Consider the following 25603-nt stretch of genomic DNA (forward strand, 5'->3'; position numbering starts at 1 on the left):
TAACACAAACTCTTCTGAATTGACTGTCAAATTTAAGGTTTTCACTTGTGTAATGAATGTCCCTTACCTCTGAGCACGGTTTTAATTTGCATTCTTATATTTGGCGCTTGGTGCCCTTTTAGCTTTAAAAAGGAAACACCTGCCCGCAGACCAGTATTTTGGTAGGTTTTTCGAGGTTTTCTTTTTTTCTTGTTCTGTTTCTTTTTTCTTTTTCCTTGTGCATTTATTGGGAAAGCTGATAATAGGAATTCCTCCTAACGCTAAGTACCTTGGGGAACCCCGCCCCCTAAGGTTAAAGCGACCACGATAACCCTCCTTTACCGTTACTAGAAAGGCTCGGACCACTCCGCCACTCAGACCAGGCTGGCGTGGACCGTCATCCACTGACGTCACTGCGCAGGCCTGGCGCGACCTGACGCCAGGGAATGACCTCAGGCCGGTGCGGGGCCACGCCCTCCCAAGCGCCATGCTGGGCGCTCGTGGCGCGGCCCTCGCGCGGGGCCTGCAGGTCCTGACGCGCTCATGGCGGCGGGACTCCCGCGCCCTGGCCCTGGCGCGCGCTGTGAGCGCGCCCCGCGCGGGGCACTGGCAGCCTTCTGCCGGGCCGGGACCGCGCAGGCGTCGGCTCAGCCTGTCGGCCGCGGAGGTCGTGAACTCGGCGCCCCGCCCTCTGCAGCCCTACTTGCGCCTCATGCGGTTGGACAAGCCCATTGGTGAGTGTGGGCGGACGGGCCGTGGCGCGCGGCGCCGCAGGTAAGGGGGATTGCGGGTGTAGTGGAAACCAAGGCGCCCGGTGCTCTCGGGACACCCGGACTCCGAAGTGGCCCTCCGGCTTTCCCATCCCCCTTAATCCGGAGGGCTCCGAGCGAAAACTTGGCTCATTCCACAGTCCTTGTTTAAACAGTGCATCGAGCGGAAATTCCGTTCTCGTGTCCCTTTATTTGCACAGATTTACAGTATTGAAGCACTTCCACATTCATTATTGTTTGATCCTCCCCATAATTCTGTAAGGCTCCCAAAGCAAAGAACTAAAACTGTAATGACGTTGAGGAAAGCAGAGCCAGACCGGGTGAACTATATATGGGACATTTCTATCTAGGGCCTACTATAAAGCCTGGCAGTAGTATCAGACGAATCCTACCACATCGCCTAGTCTCAGGAACAGAAAGATCTTTGGAAACTCCCCGCTTTCAAGAACTCGTGGCCTAGTTGAACAAGAAAAATTATTGGGTGAGCTAGGAAAGTAGGAGATCAAATGTTAGTGGTACAGATGGCTAGTGCTACAGTTAAAAGAGTAGTTACCATGGATCTCCATTGCTAGCAGGTGTCAAGAACAAATTGGATCTCAAAGGGCAGGTAGATTTTACAGAAGAGAGAAGAAAACTTAATGGGCGGGGACATGTTTTTGCAAAGACTCAAGGGTGGAGAGTTGAAACACCAAGGATATGAGCTGATCTGGGATGGCAGGTGGGTGTAGAAAACACTAGGAGACAAGTCTGGATAAGAGCTGGACAGAAGAAGGATGGACAGTGGGGAGGGAGGGGCGGAGCCTGAACTCCAGGTAATCTAGATGATGACATTTGCCATGGCAGTGCATGGAAATCCCTAGATATAGTCACTCCACCTCTGCCCAGGCAAGACCCCAAATTAGGTCTTGCTTATGGTATTCTAGGTTTATGCACTACTTATTTGGGATCAGAGCACTAAATGTTATAACAATTAGCTATTAAAGTATAAAAGCAAATTAAAAGCACAGTCCTGCCATCACAACTCCTTGCATTTTGGGGCCAGATAAAAGTTGATAGGCATAAATTTCCAAGCCCAGTTCTAATCTGAAGCATGACTATGATTCTGTCCTGGTGTCTGTGTCACAGAGCAGCAGTATAGGCCTACAAATATCCAGGACAGATCAACAGCTGCCGTTATTCCCATTTCCATAAACCTCTGGCTTTTACATTAGTGGCTAAACCACTGCACCACATAACGAGGGTCTAGCTACTAAGAGGTTATGAGTAAAGCTCTGGAACCAGCCCTCTTCATTTCTCACCTATAAAATGAAGATACTAATAGTACTGACTTTATAAGGTTGTCATGAGAATTCATTTATATATATGTGTGTGAAGTCCTTAGAACAGTGCCTGCCATAATAAGTGCTCAAGAAAGTTAGGCCTTAGTACTCAAGAAGAGGGAATTGAAGAAGACTGGGTTAATAGTTATGTATGTTAAGAAGATACCAGCCTGGGGGCGCCTGGGTAGCGCAGTCGCTAAGCGTCTGCCTTCGGCTCAGGGCGTGATCCTGGCGTTCTGGGATCGAGTCCCACATCGGGCTCCTTGGCTGGGAGCCTGCTTCTTCCTCTCCCTCTCCCCTGTTGTGTTCCCTCTCTCGCTGGCTGTCTCTCTGTCACATAAATAAATAAAATCTTTAAAAAAAAAAAAAAAAAAAAAAAGAAGATACCAGCCTGCATGCTTTATTTCTAAGGAAGATGATGATTGCAGGGTTTTTTAGACAATTTACTAATGGTACTATGTTACGATTCATTCAACAAACATTTTTGAGCCCCTCCTATATGCCAGGGACAATAAATTGACAGTAGAATCGCAAGTTTGATATTTTTTTATTTAAATTATTCTTTCATGGGGCAGTTTTATGTTTGTTGTTTTACTTTGTTGAAGTTAGGTCTTGTTTTTGTAAACCAAAGTGGAATTCATTGTTTTTCAGAGCAGATTACAACTTCCAGTGTCACAAACGACGGTATTTCAGAAAGTTCCAGGAGGTGGCACTCTTTACACTAAATTGGTGGTGTAATTTTTGTTTTACTGCATTTATGGGTGATTATTGTTGTCTTGAAGATGATATGTGATTAGTAAAGAATCTTAGGTTCCATTTTCACAGGCTTTTTGGTCTGCCCACCACCTCTCAGAACTTGTTCATTTTATTTCATCTCCCAGAGGATTTTTTCCTTTTTCTACAATAGACATTTCTTACTGTAACCTGTTTGCATCCTTGTCACGTCTGCATCCTTCTTCAGGGAAGAGAGAATAATGAAAGTGCCATAGGGAAGAGTGGCAAGAACCGTGGCTGAGAATCGGGAGCGCAGAGGAGCAGTAAGAACTTCAGCGTATGTAGAGATTTAGGTATACTGAGTGATAGCATTGGCCTTAGACGACTCGCGCCAGGCTACCTGCGTTTAAATTTCTCTTCTGCCACTCTTGGCCTTTGTGACCTTGGGCAGATTACTTCCTCTGTGCTTCAGTTTTGTATTTGTTAAGTGGGTATCATAAAAACACTGCCTGTCTTTTAGGTTTGTCACGAGAACCAAAAGTGTTGCATGACAGCACCTGGGACATAGTAACAGTTACATGTTTGCTCTTACTGTTTTTTATTTTCATCATCACCAGCACTGTTTTCTCATAACAGTTCTGAGAGGTAGATAGTCTTTCCCCTCATGTATACATGAAGAAGACTGAACCTTAAAGTTTAATATATTTTAGTGTCTAGCATCATTCCATTTATTAGTAGCAGACATCAGACCAAATGTCTGACTTTCCCCTTTGTTATAGGAAGCCCCCCCCCCATCCATAAGGGTGCCCTACAGATTCCTATAGGTAAGTGAATATAGTACCTATAATGTAGACGAATGGCAAAGGAAATTTTGTTGCTGACACAAAAATGCTGTAGGTGACTATACATCTTTTCTCTCCAGAATTGTTTTTTAAATAGACCCTTCAGTTCTAATTGCACCAGGAAAATCATGCCTTTGAAGTGGTGTTCTTTTGTTTTTGTCAGGGCAGGGTCCCTCTGTCCCTCTGAGCTATACTGGTAGATCCAGGAAAAAAGAAGTAGTTAAAGCTTAACCTCTCTGTGTGTTTGTTTCCTCCTCTGTCAAATAGGAACAGTAGTAGTTCCCACTCTGTAAGGGTGTGGTGGAGGATTGAGTGAGTTTGTGTGTATAAAGCATTTAGAACAGTAGCTAACATTTCAGTAAATGTTAGCTTTTGTTGCTTTTGTTTTATGTGGGACACACCAAATAGGATTCTGTCCAGGACAACCTGAGCCTGAATTCGAGTCTGAACTGGCCTTTGCTTGTTTTCAGCGTCTCCTTGCCTTTTCTGCTGTGTCCTCCCTGGTCCCTTCCCCAGTGACTTGGGTGGCACTGTTTTATGCCTTTGTAGGACCCTGTAATTGATCGATTTTATTGTTTTTGTTTGTTTAACTGTGTTTCTTCCTTTTCATTTATAAGCCTCTCTCCCTTAGTCACTATTGTATTCTCAGTTCCTGTATGGACTTTATAAATATCTATAAATGAAAAAAGCTTAAACTTAATAAGTTTAAATATGATTATAGGCACTTTGTTTTTTTTTTTTTTTTTTAAGATTTTATTTATTTATTTGACAGAGAGACAGCCAGTGAGAGAGGGAACACAGGCAGGGGGAGTGGGAGAAGAAGCAGCAGGCTCTCAGTGGAGGAGCCTGACATGGGGCTCGATCCCAGAACGCCAGGATCACGCCCTGAGCCAAAGGCAGACACTTAACGACTGAACCACCCAGGCGCCCCTGTTTGTTTTTTTTTATTAAGATTTTATTTATTTACTTGACAGAGAGGAAGAGCACAAGCAGGGGAAGCAGCAGGCAGAGGGAGAAGCAGACTCCCCGCTGAGGAGGGAGCCTGATGCAGGGCTTGATCCCAGGACCTTGGGATCATGACCTGAGCCGAAAGCAGATGAGCACTTAACCAGCACTTAACCGAGTGAGCCACCTGGCTGCCCCTAAATATGATTATAGGCACTTTGGCACTCGGCCGTTTTTGTATAGGATCTCTTCTTTATTTAGCCACATCTCCTTTTTCTCTTATGTGTCTAAATTGGGAAGTAAAGGTCAGAATTTATCATAATAGGCACCATCTCCAAACATTTGTTGAAAGACTTTCTTTTGAAAGTAGAATATCAAAATTTACATGTAAAATCTCTTTTCTGTACAATCTATTTGGTTTTAGCTTAATTTCATCTAGTTAATGGGCTGAGTACCAAGAACTAATGCCATTTGTGCATGTAGCTGCAAAATGTTTAAAAAACAGTAGGTTAATGACCTCCTTGCTTCAAGACCATTTTATTTTATTGTGCTAACAACAGAAGAAAGTTTTGCTAACTCTTTTTTAGCAGGTAATCCATGCATATAATGCAAAATTCAGAATGTGCAAAGGTGTAGAGTGGAAAACGAAGGCTTCCTCCCCTGTCTCCCAGCCACCCAGTTCCCCTCCCCAGAGGCAAAAATCATTATCAGTTTCTACTGTATCCTCCCTGACATGGCCTGTGAACACACTGACATTCAAATGTATGTATTTGGTGTGTGGGGGTGCACACGCACGGTAAAAATAGTTTGGTTGCCCTCCATAGGGGTGGACTGCTTTGTAACCTCATGAGAAATGTATGAGTATCTGACTCCCCAGGGTGTGTTGTCAGACGGGGTTTTGCCAGTCTAACATGTGAAAAATGTTATCTCAATGTAATTTTGATGTGTATTTCTGAAAGTTGATCTTTCATATAAATAAGAGTCATTTGTATTTCTTTTCCTGTGAACTTCTGTAGTCTTTTTAGTCTGTTTTTCCACTGGACTATTGATCTCTTTTCAGTTTCTAGGAACCCTATGTATTGGGCAAAAGAGTCCTTTGTGATATGAGTTGTTCATTTATTTTCCTAGTTTTATCTTGTGTTTTTGATTTTGTGTTCTTTACTTCTTTGGGGTGTAGTGTTTGAACAAATGAAGACAGTTAACTAACTTGAATGTGTACCTTTCTTGTCTTTTTATTTTTGCTTAGGCACCTGGCTGCTGTATCTGCCATGTACTTGGAGCATTGGGTTAGCAGCTGAACCAGGTTGTTTTCCAGATTGGTACATGTTATCCCTCTTTGGCACTGGAGCTGTGCTGATGCGCGGAGCAGGCTGTACTATTAATGACATGTGGGACCGGGACTATGATAAAAAGGTAGTTTTTTCCTGGAAAGAAATAGGGAGGCTCTTCTCAAGTCTGCAGAGTGACATGTGGCATCGCTTTTGAGGTACAGAAGGCAGAGGATCACTTAGTGGACTTACTGAAATCCAGCCTGAGAAGTGCCGTTTTTCAGTTGAGTAGCTAGTATTGCAAAGTGCAGTGTAGTTCCTTTCTCAACACAAGAGCGGCCATGCAGACAGGGTGTGTACTTCATGTTTACAAAATGAATTAGAATTTAGAAGGCCAAGGTAAGGATGTTAGGAGCAAAGTGAAAAGTTCATCCTGAACCTTTGTCTATCCAAAAGAACTTTCGTTCTTTCCTTTGAGATACATACTGGAGTTGTAACTATTCTTCTGTAAATCAAATCTTAATTTAAATAAGCCAGGGAAGCCCCTATTAGCATTTGCTATAATTGTTTTTTTAAAAAATGTAATTTTATTCTTTTTTTTTCTTAGAAAAATAGTACGTGTTTAATCTGAAAAATTCAGACAGTACAGAAACAGAAAGTATAGAAAGTGTAAGTCTTTCTTATCTCCTCTGCCAGACCCTCAGAGAAGCTTCACTCAACAGTTTGTTGCATTTTGTTTCTCTGGATTATTTTCTGTGCGTATTCTAATGCATGTGTATAATTATTTCTTCGTCAACAGACAGCTGTTTTCTCAAGGGAAGCGTCCATCTTGTTTGCCTTTTATCCTAGCGACTCTGCCATAAACAAGTATAAGATCATTCATTAAATGCTTGAGTAAATAATCAAGTAAACTTTCAGTTTAAAAGAAACCCATGGTGAATTATATAAAATGAATGATCTTGTATACACTTATGTAAAGTGAATAATCATCCCTAGTTTGCCTTTCATACTGGTCTGAATTTTCCTTTAGCAAGACACACCTGTAATAATTTTTAGTTTATAAGAACAGTATCACAATGTCTTTTTTAATTCAAAAAAATATTGATTGATACTTGCCATGTGTGAGACACAGTGGCAGGTGTTAGGAGGAGTGCGTGGATGAAAGACAGTATTCCTGACCTCACAGTTTCCTGGTTACACTCCAGCAGTGCTGTTGTCAGAGTCGTACCCACAGGGGAACTTGCTGAAGACCCCCCTACCTCTGCCGAAGGGAGCAAAGAGAACTTTCCAGGGGGGTGACCTTTGAACTGTGTCAGAATAAGATGGCAAAAAAAGGGTGGGCTTGCGAGGGAAGGTCAGAGGAAACAGATATAGAGGCATGGCTGTGAGATAAAGTGTGAAGCTTAACCACCGCAGCGATGGGGTTTGTGTGTGGCTGGAGGATAGGATTGTGGCAGGAACTGTATGCTGAACACATCTCTCTGCCCCGCTGACCCAGCTGGGATAAGTCAGTTCATGCCAGGAGATGCATACTTTCTTGATTTGGGGTTCATAACCATATGATTGAGGCTTCTAGTTAAGTCTTGAACATGTTTGGAGCAGCTAATGTCAAAATCCTGGTTGTAATATTTTATTAAAGTGTAAAGTTTCGGGGCTCCTGGGTGGCTCAGTCGTTAAGCATCTGACTTTGGCTCAGGGCGTGATCCTGGTGTTCTGGGCTCGAGCCCCACATCAGGCTCCTCCGCTGGGAGCCTGCTTCTTCCTCTCCCACTCCCCCTGCTTGTGTACCCTCTCTCACTGGCTGTCTCTCTCTCTGTCAAATAAATAAAATCTTTAAAAATAAATAAATAAATATTAAAAAAAAATAAACTGTAAAGTTTTGCAGATGTTACTCTTGGGGGAAACTGGATAAAGGGTACGTGGGATCTTTACATTTTTTAAAAACTGCTTGTGAATCTACAGTTATCTCAAAAGAAAAAGGTTAATTAAAAAATAATATATTCAGACCAACCAACTTTTAATTAACAAAATATGATCATTTTAGTTTCCCCTTGAGTGATTTTTTTTTCTCCTTAGGTAAAATGTTACCTTTTATCTCCCCTATGACATTTTTCTCTGATTAGAAGAGTCCAGATTCTGTATACACATACAACAGAGCTCTTAAATGAGTGTTTTATAGCTATTGAGGAGGTTTTGTTAACATGACTTAAAATGTTATGTTCATCTTTTTTTAACCTAATTTCTTTCTTTCTTTTTTTTTTTTTTGCCAATTTTTGTTCAATGTATTTAAACAGAAGGAAAAAAAAATCAGTTTCTCCCAACCACCATCCCCTCCCCAGCCCCTGCCTCTGGCAACCACCAACCTGGTTCTCTTTCTACAAGCTGAGTTTTTGTTTTAGATTCCACGTGTAAGAGAGATCGTACAGTATTTAGTATTTGTCTTCTGTCTGACTTATTTCCCTGAGCATAATGCCCTTGAGATCCATCCATTCTGTGGATGTGTGTGTGTACCACCGTTTTTTTAATCCATTTATCCGTCAGTGGACATTTAGATTGTTTCCATTTCTTGGCTATTGTAAATAATGCTGCAGTGAACATGGGGGTACATATATCTTTTCAAATTCATGTATTTGTTTTCCTTGGATAAATACCCAGACATGGAATTCTCGATCATATGGTAGTTCTATTTTTAATTTTTTGAGGAACCACCATACTGTTTTCCACAGGGGTTGCAACAATTTACATTCCACCAGTAATGCACAGGAGTTCCTTTTTCTCCACATCCTCACCAAAACTTTACTTGTCTTTTTGATAATAGCCATTCTAACAGGTGTGAGATGATACCTCATTGTGGTTTTGTTTGCATTTCTCTGATGATTAGCGATGTTGAACATCTTTTCATGCATCTCCTAGCTATCTATATGTCTTCTTTGGAAAAATGTCCATTCATGTCTTCTGCCAATTTTTTATTCGGATTTTTGGGTTCTTTTTTTTATTTTATTTTTTTTTTTTTGAGTTATAGGAGTTCTTTATATATTTGGATATTAACCCCTTATTGAATATATGATGTGCATATATTTTCCCCCATTCAGTAGGTTGATTTCATTTTGTTGATGGTTCCCATTGCTGTGCAGAAGATTTTTAGTTTGATGGAGTCCCACTTTTTTTTTTGCTTTTGTTGCTTTTACTTTTGGTGTCAGATCCAAAAAATTGTAGCCAAGACCTGTGTCAAGGAGCTTATTGCTATGTTTTCTTCTAAGAGTTTTATGGTTTCTTGTCTTACGTGCAAGTCTTTAGACCGTTTTGAGTTAATTTTGTGTATACTGTAAGATAGGAGTCCAGATTTATTCTTTTTGTATGTAGCTGTCCAGTTTTCCCAGCACCATTTATTGAAGAGACTGTTCTTTTTCTATTCTATAGTCTTAGCTCCTTTGTCATAAATCAGTTGACCATAAACGTGTGGGTTTATTTCTGGGCTCTCTATTCTGTTTCATTGATCTGTGTGTCTATTTTATGCCAAAATCATACTGTTTTAATTACTGTAGCTTTGTAGTATAGTTTGAAATCAGGAAGTGTGATGCCTCCAGGCTTGTTCTTTCTCAAGACTGCTTTGGCTACTTGGGGTCTTTTGTGGTTCCATAGGAACTTTAGGATCATTCTATTTCTGTGAAAAATGCCATTAGAATTTTGATAGGGATTACATTGAATTTATATATTGCTTTGAGAGGTATGGACATTATAGCAATATGAATTCTTCCAATGTATGAGCATGAAATATCTTTCCATTTATTTGTTTCTTTAATTTCTTTCATTAATGTCTTGTAGTTTTCAGTATACAGGTCTTTCACCTCCTTGGTTAAGTTTGTCTCTAGGTATTTTATTCTTTATTGCAATTGTAAATGAGATTGTTTTCTTAATTTCTCTTTCCGATAGTTCATTATCAGTGTAAAGGAACACAACAGATTTTTAAAGGATGAGTTAAAAAGCTTGGCCAAGTTGTAATGCTTATTTCACAGTTTCTTAAAGACTGTATATCATTAAGGATATGTTTGTGGCTCAGGGTTTTGCTTAGTATGTTAGATAATAAGTAAATTGTTAATATATTAAATGATAAGTGAATTGTTATTCGGGTATATGAGTTAAGTGTGTTCTGTTGATGTTCTGTATACTCTCCCAACCATGTCATAAGCATTAGGCCCATAAACATTGAAATAATCTCAACATACAGGTATTAATAATTTAGTTTTATTTTATTTTTTAAAAATATTTTATTTCGGAGAGAGAACATGAGCGAGGGGAGGGGCAGAGGGAGAGGGATAAGCAGACTCCCCACTGAGCAGGGAGTCCAAAGATCCCAGGACCCCGAGATCATGACCTGAGTTGAAGTCAGATGCTTAACCGACTGAGCCACCCCGGCGCCCCAGTGATTTAGTTTTATAAGCTATGAGCAAATGGTTTTATTAAAAACCTCATAGAGTATGTTTTGATCATCGTATTACAACATTTTTAGTCTTTTGATGGAGTGCTTGTTAATTTCAGCTTTTGAATGTAGCCAGGTAATTATCACTACTGAAGGGACAGTGTAATCTGTGGTTAGTAGTGTGGTCAGGGGGACTAGACAGACGGTGCTGCCTACCATCCGTGACCTTGGAAAGTTACTGACCCTCTGCTTCAGTTTCCTAAAACAGAAATGGCAGGAACTTGTGAGTGGCTAAAAGTCAGGGTTGTTATGAGGGCTCAATGGTGTGATGCATACATAGCTTTTAGAATAGTGGTACATTGTGAGCACTCACGTACTAGCTGGAATAATCATAATATTCTAAAACAAATACAGGACATGACTGTATTTCTAACTAAAAGTATAGGGATCAAATCAAAGATAAAAGATCCAAGTCTGGCACTTTAACCAAGGTGAGTCATTATAATTTTTGACAAACTGTTTTATTGCACAGTGAAGCATGCTATAAAATGGGTCAGCAAATTTTTTCTGTAAAGGAACAGATAGTAAATATTTAGTCTTTGTGGGCCGTACCATCTTTGTTGCAACTATTTGATTATGTTGGAGCATGAAAGTGGCCATATACAATAGGTCAACAAATGGGGATATCTCTGTTTCAAAAGAATTTTATTTATAAATACTGAAACTTGACTTTTATATTATTTTCATGTGTCAAAATACTAGTACTCTCTTTTTAACTGTTTTTCAACTGCTTAAAAAAGCAAAAACCATTCTTGTTAGCTCACGGGCCATATAAAAATAGGCAGTAGGCTGGATTTGGCCCAAAGACCATAGCTTGCTAACCCTTGATATAAATCAAAATCAAAATGGAAATATGTTATATTAATAGCAATAACATTTATTGCATACTTACGTGCATTAGACACTGCATTTACTCTGTGAGGTAGTACTCTTACTACCTCTTTCTCTTCTTCTTCCTCTCTGTTTTTCTTTTAACAGGTAAGTAACCTGAGTCTGAGAGAGGTTAGGTAATTTGCCAAAATTCACCCAACTGGTAGGTGATGGAACTGGACTCACACGCTGGGCTCTTGGATCGCAGATCCTGAGTTCTTCTAACCATGTTGAAAATTTTGGTTATGCTCTTTTTTTTATGCTTCAGTTTAGAATAATCACATTTCATGATCTTTAGACAGGAAAAGAACAACTAATATATCTTATTTGTCCACATAATAGCTCTGTCTGTTCATATTCTTATATTGAGTCTGCCCTTTATATTTGGGTACAACTAATATTAGATTACAGATCCATCTTTAAATGGCCTGGCAATAGCACTCCCTTTTCAAACCCAGATAATCTGTCTTCTTTCTTTATTTACATTTGTTTGCTGATTGCAGTGCTTCCTGTAATCAAAACATTCACTGCAATTTCTCTTTCCTGAGAATTACCAGTATTATTGTCTCCTTTTTCTTTGTGGAAATTAAACATATACTTGCTAATAAGCTGTGTAGCTAACTAGCCAGATAAGGAAGTTGCTTCGTTTTGTGTGGTCGGAGATGGGAAATGAAAAGAAAGGGGAATGAGTGGTGGGAATTTTTAGTGCTTTTCAAAGCTGTTTTAAATATGAGGATTTGATATTTGGCAGTGCTTCCAATGTTGATTTCACTTTTTATTTGTATTTTTGCCTTCGTGCCTGCCTTGGGCCATTCTCTTGATTGCATGTTTAAATCCATGATTGAACCATTACATGCGGCTAAGGTATGTGTTTTTATGTATTAAGGTTATAAGAACAGCAAGTCGCCCAATAGCTGCTGGAGACATTTCCATTTTTCGATCCTTTATTTTCCTCGGGGGACAGCTGACCTTGGCACTGGGTGTTCTTCTGTGTCTGAATTACTACAGGTATAGTAAATGTGTTTTTCAGAATCACGTATGAAAGCTCTCTTTTGAAATGGAGAAAGTAGAAATAAATAAAATTGAGATATCTTTATCACAAAATTGTTTATTGGCTACTTATGGAGCATCTGTAAATTAGCAAGTATAAAGAAATCACCACATGTCCTAAAATCAAGAATGCTTTCACCCAAAGGAATGAGAAGATGAGCATTTCATTTATTCTGCACCACCATTGTACTTCGGTTACGTGTTCCCGAAGAAACGCATGGCACTTTCGTAGCCTTTCCAGATGCATACATGGATGTGTGTATATGCCCTTATGTATAATTTTATTTATCCTGACAGTGTCTCTAAAGTAGATAGAAGTGATTTGACTCATTTTGCAAAAAGATTAACCAGGTCTTTCCCAGAGTCACACTCATAATTGATGACAGAGGGGAAAAGTGGAGGGATTCATTCCTAGGTCTCTTCAATAGAGACAGGTTTAAACTTCTGGTTATCAGATGGCTGCTTGCAAAGTATAGAAATGAGAAAGAAAAAAGATAAAAAATAAGTGTCACTTTATAGAGACTAGACTTAATTGCATTCTTTGCCCTGATAGCTTCACATGAAAATGCTTTTGGAAGGTATTTCCTGGAAGGACGGTGTTAGGTGAGCTGTGCAATACCTAGGAACACCTTATGCTGTCATGCTTTTATAGCTGCTCTGCCCTCTCCTCGAGAAGTAACACCCATCGTGCATATCGGGAGGGGGATCCTGACGCCGGTTCTGTTGGAAAACAGCACTTAGAGAGGCAGTAGCATATGGTGGCTCTTAACTTGGACTCTGGAGCCATCCTGCCTTAGGTTTGAATCCTGGCCCTGCTACCGACAGTCAACAGAGTACTTAATCGCTTTGTGCTTTAGTGTCTTCATCTGCAAAAAACAAATAGTATAAAACTGTCTGCCTCTTAGGTTTGTGGTGAAGATAATGAGTTAACATATGTGAAGCAGTTAGAATAGCGCCTAATACATGAAAGCACTATATGTGTTACTGTTTTGTTCAGTTGTTTTGTAACACCTAAAATATTTTCTAATCATCTTTTATCCTAATTAAAGTGTAAGAAAATAATTTTACATAACAAAAAAGATAACTTAAGTCATTTTCCAGTTAGTATTACTACTGTTGTCTTCTTTAGTGATTTCTAAGAGATGGGGATACTAATCTTCAATGGTTTTTCTTGGTTTCAGTATAGCTCTGGGAGCAGCGTCCCTGCTTCTTGTCATCACCTACCCACTAATGAAAAGAATTACATACTGGCCTCAATTAGCCCTGGGTGAGCTTGAAATAACTACAAGTGTTTCCTTCGATACCCTCAAACTTGTACTTTTGTGTGTGTGTATGTGTGTAATGTGGTAGAGATAAAATGTCAAGTCAGTCATGAAATTTTCTAAACCAAGAGTAGATTTTCATATTTTAAGGGAGGACAATTAGCCATATTTATTGGCTAAGGAATTTTGCGTATTATTAAGATTCTCATCATTATTATTTTCTGAAATTCTCTTTTAAAAATCGAGGTATGTCATGAAGAAAAAATTAACTGATTGGACCCTACCCTTCTCTTTAGGTCACCAACCTGGATGCCCTGAGGACTTGGGGGAGTGGGGTAGAAAGCAGAGTCAGACAAGAGAACCAGGGCTAGTATGTGAAAGCTTAGCTAGCCTATCTCTGTGAGGCCTTCCTTAGACGTCCCAGGAGAAAGTAAGCCAGTCTTGCCTCCGGCTCCCAAGGTGCTCTAGTGTGGCACGTACTCGTTTCACCGGCAGTAACTACAAGAGAAGATGCTGAGGGCTGCCTCTGTCCCGCCAGTTGTAAATTGTAAATGCCTAACAGATAAAGCTCTCTTTGCATGGGGATGGCCCAGGGTCTGGCATAGCACTTGGTATATCACGGGTATTCCATAAATATTTGTTGGCAATGGGAGCAAAAGGTAGATAGGTAGGGAAATCACAATCTATTGCAGAAACACCTACTCCTAGAATAAGAATATTCCTAGAACTATTCTAGTTGTTCGAACTATTTTTTTAGTGAATAAAAGAAGAAAAGGGGTTTCTGAGAAAAGACACGTGGGACCCACTGAGTATGAGGTACCTGAGGGACTTGCAGGTAGAGATGTCAGCAGACAGTTCAGTGTCTAGTCTGAAGTGGAGGGAAGGGATCAGGTTGCACAAGGAGATTTAGGAGCTGTTCACATGAGGATATTTGTTTATAGTCCTCAGAGAAGATGCTTACAGAATAAATAAGTGTACCTGCCTGTACTCTTATTTCTGTAGTTTAGGGGGGAAATTGAGTCATAAAGGAAAGAACACAAGGTTTTGACTCAGGTAGGTCTAAGTTGAAACCCTAGCTTCTACTACTCATTGACTGTGCCAGGCACCATACTAGGGAGGGTAAATGTTCTCACGAAACCTCCTGTTTATCAGGGTGATATTATTCCTTCTGTTACCTTTGTTATTTTAATTGTCCTTTCACCTCTCTGAGCCTGTCTCCATTTTTGTTCAGTGTAGTTAGTCACCACCACGAGAGCCAAGAGAATTTCAGGAAGAGACATAGTAGAAAACAGTGCACAGAGCCTAATGCATAGAAGCACTTACTACATGCTGATGCCCCCTCCTCTTCTGGGGAGTCGAAAGTGCATTTAGACTTGTCCTCTGTCTCACCATCTGTAGGGCTGACTTTTAATTGGGGAGCATTACTTGGATGGTCTGCTGTCAAGGGCTCCTGCGATCCATCTGTTTGCCTGCCTCTTTATTTTTCTGGAATTATGTGGACTCTAATATATGATACTATCTACGCCCACCAGGTAAAAAAAAACAACAACAACACTTTTTTCTTAACTTTGGTTTAGTTATTGTTGCCATTTAAGGACTTTATGAACCACATTAAGGGGAAAGTATTTTTTCTGAAAAGAAAATCATTCACGCTTCCTTGATACCAGCAAAATATTTTTGTTTCATGTGTAATATATGTTTACTAAAGAAATCTACTCTTATTTACAAGCACTCAAACAGTATGTGCCAGGCATATAAATACTTTTGTTGTTGTTTTTTCTTTTAAAGATTGAGAGAGAGTGTGAGAGTGGCGCGGGCGGGGGGAGGCAAAGGGAGAGAAGCACACTCCTCTCTGAGCTCACAGTATGAAAAGAAACACATACACTAAGCCCATGTTCGTTATTGGATCTGGTGTCCAGAAGATAGTGTATTGGATAGCCGTCTGCCTGTAGGTGGGTGCAGAGTTCAGCGTGCAGCCTCTGATAACACATGACCAGAATTCCAACAGTATGTGGAAATGCTTGGAAATTAAATTGCTGGAGGAGATCAGTCAGATGTGAGTGTATCACCAAAACCCAGCTCTGCATACACAGAAAGGATTTGATGGGAGAGGCAAGGAATAAATTGAGCTAGAAGTGAAACGTGAATGGATTTGGTTAGGTGGCAGTTGAGCATTTTTCTACATCTGTGATTTTAGCAACATTGAAACTAAAATGTATAGGAAATTGTTGAGATTTGAGAACTCTGAGGTAAGAAGAAGCTTTGCAAACAGACTTGCGTTTTACTTTGAATGTAGTCACTGTGTAGTTAAGAGTCACTAATAGGGTTATAAGAAATACGACATGTGGGAATGGAGCTGGAAGACATCTTAGCAGTGACACCTTCGATTCGGCCTGCACATTCGTTGCTAACCAGCCTGTGTCTCGGTTTCTGTCGGCTTTCATAGCTTCTGTCCTTTGAAAGACTCTTTTTTTTTCTGGGATCAGATAGTGGTGATGGTTATACAACGACAACGGTGAATTTTATAGCATGTCAATAAAAACCGGACAGTGTCTTACTGCTTTCTGATGTTAGGACAAAAGAGATGATGCTCTGATTGGCCTCAAGTCCACGGCGCTGCGGTTCCGTGAAAACACGAAGCAGTGGCTCAGTGGCTTTGGTGTGGCGATGCTGGGGGCTCTGAGCCTGGTGGGAGTGAACAGTGGTCAGACGGCGCCCTACTACACTGCTCTGGCCGCTGTAGGAGCCCATCTGGCACACCAGGTTAGACCTTTTTCTTACTTTTCCCCCTCATTTTTCCTTGGTATAAATTGTAAAAGTTGTTTAACCAAAACAGCCTCTGTGTTTACCAAGCAAGGTACTTCTTAAAACAACTTTGGCTTATGCTACCTTGAACCATCCCTTCCCTGCTCCCAACATGTCATCTAACAAAGCTACCTGTATTATTTTAGAGAAATACTCTAAAACAAAACCTAGACTTTTTTTTTCCCCTCTGATGTTTCTGGAATTTCTTCTGATTCATGTCTGGAAAAATTTCAGCAATGTCTGAAGGTTGTGGGTTGAGCTGAATTGCTCTGAAAGCAAACTCTGATCAACATAACTGTATTTTTACTATGTGGTCTTCAGTGATGGATATGGTAGTTTGGAAACTAATCATTCATAAGTTTGGGTCCCCCTGGCATTAGCAACCAAGGCCAGATAAGACATGAAGTGCTAACTTGTCAGAGTTCTGCCTAGATAGAGGGAAGCTGTCATTTCAAGATATCCAGCCAGCACCCACAAGCTTATATTGTGAATCTACTTTAGTGACTTTTGTAAAATGAATGAACTAAATCTAATCTTAATGAAATAGATTGCTTGAAATTGGACTCTAGTTCTGTATCAGTGTTACTTTAATTTTCTTCAGATGGATCCAAAAAGATGTTAGCCTGTATGTAGATGATCTGTTTTATACAGATTATTGCAGATTACTTACCAGTATAAGCCAGACTTGCATAGCAGTATGACGGAAACTAAACTCCAGTGTCCATAAAGTAAACCCCATGCTGTATCATCTTCATTGTTTTCCTCACAAGGAAAACTAAAAGACAGAAACTGGTGATTCTCCAGCATTCTCTAGATTTCACCATTTTCCTCCTCAAAATTTTGTAGCCCTCTCTTACTCATAACTCAGCTCTGCGGGGGTTGTCACCATCAATTGATTGTCTGATCAGGATAATGGATGTGTAGCCATATTTAATTAAGCACCTGGATATTAGTGGAGGAAGGCAGAAATTACAAGGAAAATTACAAATACCATAAGAAACATTTGGAACCCACCTTATAATTCTAAATGGCATTTGTGGTCTTTTATCTAGTCCTTGACACAATACTTTAAGATGGACATAGCCTTCTCAGATTTGGAAAAAAAGGAAATAATCATGATTTAAGTTCACAGGCCATATAATAAAGAATAGTTGGGAAAATGAGGGATGCTAATGCTTAATAAGCCTAGGAATGACTAAGACAGGGACATGGGACTTTCTTGATATTTTTACAGGACTACTATGGAGAAGAAGGAATATGTTTTCTCTAGGTGACTAGTAGCAGATCTAGGTTGCTGGATTCCTTTCTCTATGTGGGGATGGGAGGGAGATTTACACTTGCATAGGGGTATTTTGGTTATCATACATAAACTGGGCAGAAGTCACTGCAGCCATTTAGTGAGTGGGGCCAGATATGTTAAATATCTTTCAATGCACTAGACAGCCCTGCACAGTAGGGAGCTGTCCTTCCCAAAGGTGACTTGTCCACCTGTTAAGAAACATGGCTGCAAGGAGTAAAGCTAGAACTGGAGGGTAGGACTGGTAGGAGGCAGATTTTAGATCAGTCAGTGTAACTAGTTCAGAGCTTTCTAAAGAGAAGTACAAATAGCAGGGGTTGCCTCTCCGAGCATTCATGCACCGCTCAAGTGGAAGGTGTTAGGACACGGTTTGGATGTTACCCAGTAGAGATATGGTAGATTTTTCTACACAGGGAAACAGCTTAGGGTACATTAAGGGCTTCCCATTGCTTAAGATCCTGTAACAAAGTGCTGTTATCTTCTCCGTACTGATGTGTTTATTGGCGATGCGAGAAGTTTATACTAAGTGCTGATGCAGCATTGATATCTTCTCTTACAGATTTACACTCTAGACATCCACAGACCTGAGGATTGTTGGGATAAATTTACCTCCAACCGAACACTAGGACTAATATTTCTGTTAGGGATTGTCCTTGGGAATTTGCAGAAGGAAAAGAAGACAGATGAAGCAAAGAAAAGTATAGATAGTAAAATAGAAAAGTAGCAAATGACGTTGATCTGGGAATCTTTAAAACAGACTTTGGCAAAACACTCTCAGGTCTTGTTAGCACATAGTTAGATTTGAACAAGCAGTCTTGCAATATGTTAATGAATTAAGAACCAGAAGATGAAGACGTAGACCATATTTGCCTGGATTTAGTTCAAGTATTTATTAGCAAAATCCTTCCCCTGTCTCAGAAACCAGGAACTCTTTAGGATTTGAGTGACCTTGAGTCTTCTGCTCATTATGACGGGAATGATATGACTTTGGGCACTTTACAAGACGCCTGATTTGTATCTCATCTAAATGAATGAATGTAGGAAAACGGACTTTATTTTTAGGGAAAAATAAAAGCTGCTGTAGAAAGTTGGGGTTTATTGTTCTTTGTTGTGGCCTTTACTCACTACCAAAAGTTGTAATTGAGGAAACCATTCTGTTTTTTATATCTTAGGAGAATTTAAATAAGTAAATAAAAATTTATACAAATAAAAATTTGCATCCATACGTACTTCTGTTGTTACCAGTCCCGACGTTTACTTCGCACATCCGGTCTCTGTGTATAGCCATGGTGACCAGAGGTTGTGGGTTGAGTTGAATTGCTCCGAAAGCAAATTGATCAACATAGTCCCAGGGACTATTTTAATTTCTGTTGATTTCTTTTCTTTTTTTATCTTCTCAGATTGTGATATATAGAATAATGGCATGTTGGTTAAGTGTCCTAAAAATTTCTTCCCTTGCCCCCTTCAGAATGTTCTCAACACAGCAGCCAGAGTGATTTCCTTAAAATCTATGTGAGATTCCGTCATTCCTCTATTAAGAACCCTCCAGGATCTCCCAGGTTCCTCAGTACAGACCAAAAGTCCTGTCACCTGCCAGGCCCTTTGTGATCTGGCTTTATCTGCAGGTACTTTCCCACACCCCTCTCCAGCCCCGCTGGCTTCCTCACTGCTGCTCAGCAGGCTGGTGGACTTCTGCCCCAGGGCCTTTGCATGTACACTTCCTCTTTCCTGGAATGCTGTCCTTGAATTATGTCAGTTCTTCACAGCAGGTCTTTTCTTAAATGTTACCTTGCCAGAGGCTTTTTCTGGCCACTGTTTATAAAATTACATAATAAATGCTACCTATGCTTCCTTTACTGTTTTTTCTCTTCAGAACTTAACACTATTAACCTAAAATATGTTTTGCTTGATTTAAGTGGCTCTCGTGGATAGTGGGGTGCAGGGGAGGCTGTTGTTTGTGTATGTGGATTGTGGGTGGCAGGAAACACTCAGTTGTGTAATGGTGATAATGTTAGTGGTGATTATGCAGCTGACAGAGCACTTACGTGTGCCAAGCCCCGATAAATAAGCACAGGAAAATGTAGTGAACTGTTTATTCAGCAAATACTGAATCACCAAAAGTGAGTGTTTAGATTTACAGCAGTAGTAGTGGCCATAATTCTACTCTACTATAGCAGCAATGAGTCGAAGGGGAGAATAGAAATGTATCCTACTTTAAGGGAAATATGATCGGCTTCTATTTTATCTAATTCTCACGTTGTATCAGGATAGATAAACTTTAAATCTGTTGATTTCTGGGTTGGTTTTTGTTTGTTTTACAAATACATATATTTTATCCTTTGGAAAAAAATTATTTAGGGAAATATACAGTTTTCTAAAAAATTCAGTAATAGTAAAAATACTGAGTTTAAACAGATGGAGGGATGTCTTCAATAATGAAAGAAATGAAGAAACAGAAAAAATTGAACGTAGAAAAGGGTTATGCCTCTTAAAAAAATACTGTTTCTCGTAGCAAAAAATGTTGATTTCTAAATGCCTTTTTCCAGGCATGGGCTCTAGAAGAACATTGGCCAGGTTAAATGGTGGAGGAGCACGGCCGGTGGGGATCTGTGCTTAGCGCAGCGAGGCCTGGTATGGCATCCCCTACATCGTACCCTGAAGGACACCTGAGAGCAGAATCCCTTTCCATTTAGGAAAACGTTCCAGTGTCTAAAAGAGCAATAACTCTGTTGAGGACTGACTGTATGATTTGCCAAAGTCTACATAAGCTGTTCTAGACTGGCTGCATAATTTGCAGATCACCCTGTATTTTAAAATGCTTAAAATCTTAACCCATTAGCACTAATTCCAATTAGAGGAAGATAAGTACAATGTATTTCAATTTTATTTTCCTAAGTTGGTTGATGAACATTAATATGGGACAAATCCTAGAATCAGCAAAATTGCAGCCATTAATGATAAACAGGAACAGGAGAGAATATAGATTAAAATTCAGAGATTGTCTTGCCTTCAAAAAGTTGCTTAAACTTAATTATTTTAGTTCCTTTACATTTAATTTCTTCTTTCTTCTGCCAGGTAGAAAAGCTGAAAAAGTAGTATAAATACATAAGGGGCAGATTATTGGGAGAGATGAAGTAGATTTTTAGCCTCTAAATCATGGACTTTAAACAATTCAGAGATGGAAAGAGGTGCAGCTGTCATCCATCCAGTCATCTAGTGCCAGGGGGTCTCCTTCCTGCATGGCCATGAGGGGTGTCGTAGCTTCAGATAGTGAAATTACATCTTGTTTTGGGGAGATCCATTCCATGGAGAGGGCCCTTGCCCTAAGTTGCTGCTGTAGAATCACTGTGAGGTCAAGAGCATGTGAAAGAACTTTGTAGACTGAACAGTTACCTAGTAGAAGTTCATGGTGAGGGTGTACGTGGCTTGGGAGCTACAGGAAATCTGACCACAGAGTCGGAAAATAACCCATCACGAGTGCTGTCTCTCCCCTTCCTGGACTTCTTTGCTAAATCACTCAATGCCTCTTCCAGATGGTAAAGCCCTCCTCGGGTCACAACCTGCTATCTCCCCCAAATCAACATACACTCTCCCCCTTAGGCTAGTCTCTTCACTAGCCCCAGGCCATGCTCATCTACCCAGCTCTGCCATTATAACTGTCCTGGCAGCTGGGACATGGCGAGGGCTTGGTCTTTGGAGCAGGCAGCCCCATGTGTGAGTCCTCCCTGTTGTACTTGTCAGCTGGAGACTCTGGCAAGTGATGAACTGCCCTCAGCCACCGCATTCTCATCTGCCCAAGCTGGGCTGTTGGGAGCATGAGACCGAGGTAGCATGTGTTCAAGCCTGTTGTAGATTGAATTGTATTGCCCCCAAATTCATATATCGAGATTCTACCCCCGCTAGTAACAGACTGGAACCATGTTTGGTGATAAAGTCTATAAAGAGGTTATTTAGTTAAAAAGAGGCCATAAGAGTAGGCCCTAATCCACTGTGATGGGTGTCCTTATAAGAGGAAGTCTGGACACACAGACACTTGCATCCCGAGATGACTGTGTGAAGGCACAGAGAGAAGATGACCACTTACAAGCCAAGGAGATTGGCCTCAGAAGAAACCAACCTTGCCCACACCTTGATCTCACACTTCTGGCATCCAGAACTGAGAAAAGTAAGTTTCTCTTTTTTAAGCCATTGAATCTGATATTTTGTGATGGCAGCCCTAGCAAACTTAATGCAAAGCCCCAGTACCTAACTTAGCACAGAAAAAGACACTCTTCAAATGCAGTTCACTAGAAAGCTCTTCTTTTCTACCCAATCCTACCTTTTTGTCCTAAAACACAAGTTTTAGCCCTTCTAGTAATTACAACAGTGGTGTACTGAATAAAATCCTCCAAAGATGTCCATGTCCTAACCTCCAGAAGCAGTTTGTGTATTACCTTTTATACTAAATATATAGGATATATACAAAAGTGGCTTTGCAGATGTGATTGAGAACAATCTTGAGACAGATTATCATGGTTATCTAGGTGTGCACATTGTAATCACTAGGCTCTTTGTAAGAGGGAGGCAAGGAGACCAAAGTCAGTAGCAAGAGGTGGAACAATGGAAGAACGAGGTAAAAGTGACGCAAGGGGCGGGTCACGAGCCAAGGAATGCAGATGGCTTTTAGAAGCCCAGAGAGACAAGGACGCAGATTCTCTCCTCAGAGCCTCTAGAGGGAACCAACCAGCTGACATCTTGACTTCCTCCCAGTGGAACTGAGTTTGGACTTCTGAGTCCAGAACTGTAAGATTGTAAGTGTGTGTTGTTGTAAGCCACTAAATCTGCGGTAATTCGTTATAGCAGCAACAAGTAAACTAATACAAGAACCAGTCAAGCTCTGAGTGACCTGTCCTCTGAACTGCCCGAGCGTGTGCTCAGTACCAGCGGGGCAGTCACTAAGAACGCAAGTCCAGGAAACATCTTGTGGATTGGGATCTCTGCTCTCACACCTGCTGGTTGGATGAACTTGAGCCAGTTACGCGATCTCTATGGGGTTCAGTTCTTCAAATGGGACTAACGGTGGTGCCCTTCTCATGGAAATCGTCAGTCTCCATCTACTAGAATGCAGAGTCCATGGTAACTGGGACTTTGTCTTAGTCACTAAAATAGCCCCCATACACCATACCATAGACACTCGATAAATATTTGTAATTTGTCGTACGTCAGTGTGCTTTTTTTCGTCTTTATTATGGAACTATGGTTGACATGCAATGTTACATTAGTTTCAAGTGTACAACATAGTTGTTTCAACAGTTCTATACATTATGCAATGCTAGTGTGCTAACGTTTGAGTACCTGCCACATCCGTTAGGTGCAACCATTACAAATTATCAATGCCATACAACAACATATAAAAAATTCACCACGCGAGGCACCATAATAAAAATACACATTTTCATGTACGTGTGATTAAAACTGTAAAGATATATATAATAGAGATTAAAGGAACAAAAATAGAAAGCTATGTCATGGGTAGTAAGTCATTATAATTTTGCTTTATAACAAAATTAAGGGGGCATTGGCCCTAAATTTCATGTTTTAAGCTAATTTATGAATGTAACATTCAGTTCTTCCAGTAGTATTTTTACTCACTAATATTTACATTTAAAAAATAGACTTCAACACCACCTCTATGTAGTCCCTATAAAAACAAAAGAAGATTATTATCATTATGTTAATAACTTCTTTCCAAAATAAAGGATAGGATTACAGACTATTGGAAGGTCTAGAACTGCAGTCTCGGCCTTCCGTGCCTTCATTTAAGTGATCATCGTTACCCACAGCTGAAAAAGAATTACGGTTCTAACAAAGAAAATAAACCCCAACAGAGTACCCAAGTTGTAACATCCTTTTGGCTATACCAGTAAGTCACACTGTAAAACTGTCACTTCCCCGTCTCCCTATGGAGTCAACGTAGTTTCTTAATCAGTGATGTCCAAAGGCTTCTTGTAATGTTGGGCAATGAGTCGCCACACCTTCCTCGTTATCAGAAACATATGGCCAGGAAGAGCAACACCACCTTTTTGTCCTTGGGAATAACTGACAAACGGCATGAAATGAAATGTTGCTGATAGCCCTCTTTTCTTCTATCTTTTAAAAATAATATTAACCACATTTTTTTTCTAGTGCAAAAGTAACATGTACGTGTGGGAAGTCTAGAAATACAGAAAAGCACAAAGGGGAACATAGAATTGATTTTAATATCATTGTCCAAAGGTACGCACTATTACCAGATTGATAGTTTTCTATATTTTTAATAGGCATATAAACATTTTTAATAAAATTGGAGTTGCGTTGCACTTCTTTTTCAAAATCTACTTCTATTTACTTAATATTTTCCCAGGTCACTAAACTTTCTTTCAAAATATGAGCATTTATTGGTTGCATAGGTTATCACATATGCCTGTACTATTTTTTAATCCTATTATTGATTACATAGGGTTTTTACTTTTTTCCTCCCTCACAAACAGTAGTGCTACGAATAGATTCATATCTTTGGGCACATCTCTGATTATTTCCATGGGGTAAATTACTAGAAGCAGAACGTCTCTGTGTGCATATTTCCAGGGAACGTGGTGTGGGATGAGAAGGTTAGACATGGCGGTATGCACATTTTAAAGAAAGGTCTATATTTTTATCTGCAGTACATGAGGACGTCTTTCCTCGGAGTCTAGAAATACTAAGTCATTTTTTAATCCCTGTCAATTACAAGGCAAGATAATACATTGTTCCACTTAGGTACAGAGATATTTAGTTACTCTTCCTCATCTATGGACATTTTAATCCGAAATCTCAGGATGAGCTAGAATCGTAAGAGCAGAGAGCACCGTGACTAGAAGAGCATGAGTGGGCGCTAATTGCTTTTTGGGTGAATAAATGGAACAATTGGAGTAGGTAGGGGTCATAGAGAGTACCTAGACCCGTGAATTTCTCTTTTGTTAAATAGGCAACAGAAATACATTTTTCAAATAAAATCTGACATAGGCCCCAATATATAAACACAGGAAAGCAGAGCCATGTCACTGTAACCTGAGTGAAGAGGCCTGAATCCTCCCTTCTGACCATCCCTTTCTTGTTGAAGAGAGCCCCTGCTGGACTTCCAGGGAGCCTTGGGATTCTCACACAACCCCGCTTGAAAACTGTTCATCCCCTAATTTTGCTTGTGAGGAAACCAAGACCTAGAGAAATAATTTACTTATAATCATAAGTTATTGTCATATGAGAATTGAGATAAGAATGAACATTTAGGGGCGCCTGGGTTAAGAGTCTGCCTTCGGCTCAGGGCGTGATCCCAGGGTCCTGGGATCGAGCCCCGCATCAGGCTCCCTGCTCTGCTGGGAGCCTGCTTCTCCCTCTCCCACTCCCCCTGCCTGTATTTCCTCTCTTGCTGGCTGTCTTTCTCTCTGTCAAATAAATAAATAAAATCTTAAAAAAAAAAGAATGAACATTTAAATTCATACAGTTATTAACTGTATGACTTAGAACAAAATATTTAAACTTTTCTGGGTTCAGTTTGTTTGATATGAGGATTAAAATAACATCTACCTTATGGTGGCAGTGTAAGGATTGCATGAGAAAATAAAATAATCTCCAGTCTCATGACTAAATGTCCTCTGTATATTGATTACTCCCAAATTTGTACCTCCAGACTAACTTCCCCCTTGGACTTGAACTGGGCAGAATTGGATATTGAACTGCCTACTCGATATTTCTCTCTGAGTGCCAAACAGACATCTCTAACTTAACTGTTTGAAACTGAGCTCCCGACCTTCCCCTTCAAACCTCCTCCCACCCTCCGCACCATCTCACTAATGGCATCTCCTTGTCCTGTTGCTCTGCCCAGAACCTTGGGTTTGTCCACGATGCCCCCTTTCTCTCACATTCCATGTCCAAGACGTTAGAAGAGCTTCTTGGCTCTACCCTCAAAATGTATGCAGAACCCCACCTTTTCTTACCACCTCCA

General features: G+C 40.2%; 1 protein-coding gene across 2 annotated transcripts; it reads left to right on the top strand.

Annotated features, from left to right (window-relative positions):
- Positions 1-432: 432 nt before the first annotated feature.
- On the top strand, positions 433-23032 carry COQ2 (coenzyme Q2, polyprenyltransferase). 2 transcript variants are annotated; one of them, XM_045790793.2, is made up of 7 exons: positions 433-713; positions 5816-5982; positions 12074-12195; positions 13419-13504; positions 14898-15031; positions 16074-16262; positions 19070-23032. In XM_045790793.2, exons 1-7 carry the CDS (start codon positions 467-469, stop codon positions 19115-19117), a joined length of 993 nt encoding a protein of 330 aa, XP_045646749.2. In that variant the 5' UTR covers positions 433-466; the 3' UTR covers positions 19118-23032. The 2 variants fall into 2 exon arrangements, with proteins under 2 accessions (XP_045646749.2, XP_045646738.2); XM_045790782.2 differs by lacking the exon at positions 19070-23032 and adding an exon at positions 18161-18814 and having other exon boundaries at positions 434-713.
- The last annotated feature ends 2571 nt before the right edge of the window (positions 23033-25603 follow it).

The sequence above is a fragment of the Ursus americanus genome, chromosome 8, assembly GCF_024610735.1.
Source record: "Ursus americanus isolate L20-20 chromosome 8, mUrsAme1.1.p, whole genome shotgun sequence".
Lineage (NCBI taxonomy): Eukaryota > Metazoa > Chordata > Mammalia > Carnivora > Ursidae > Ursus > Ursus americanus.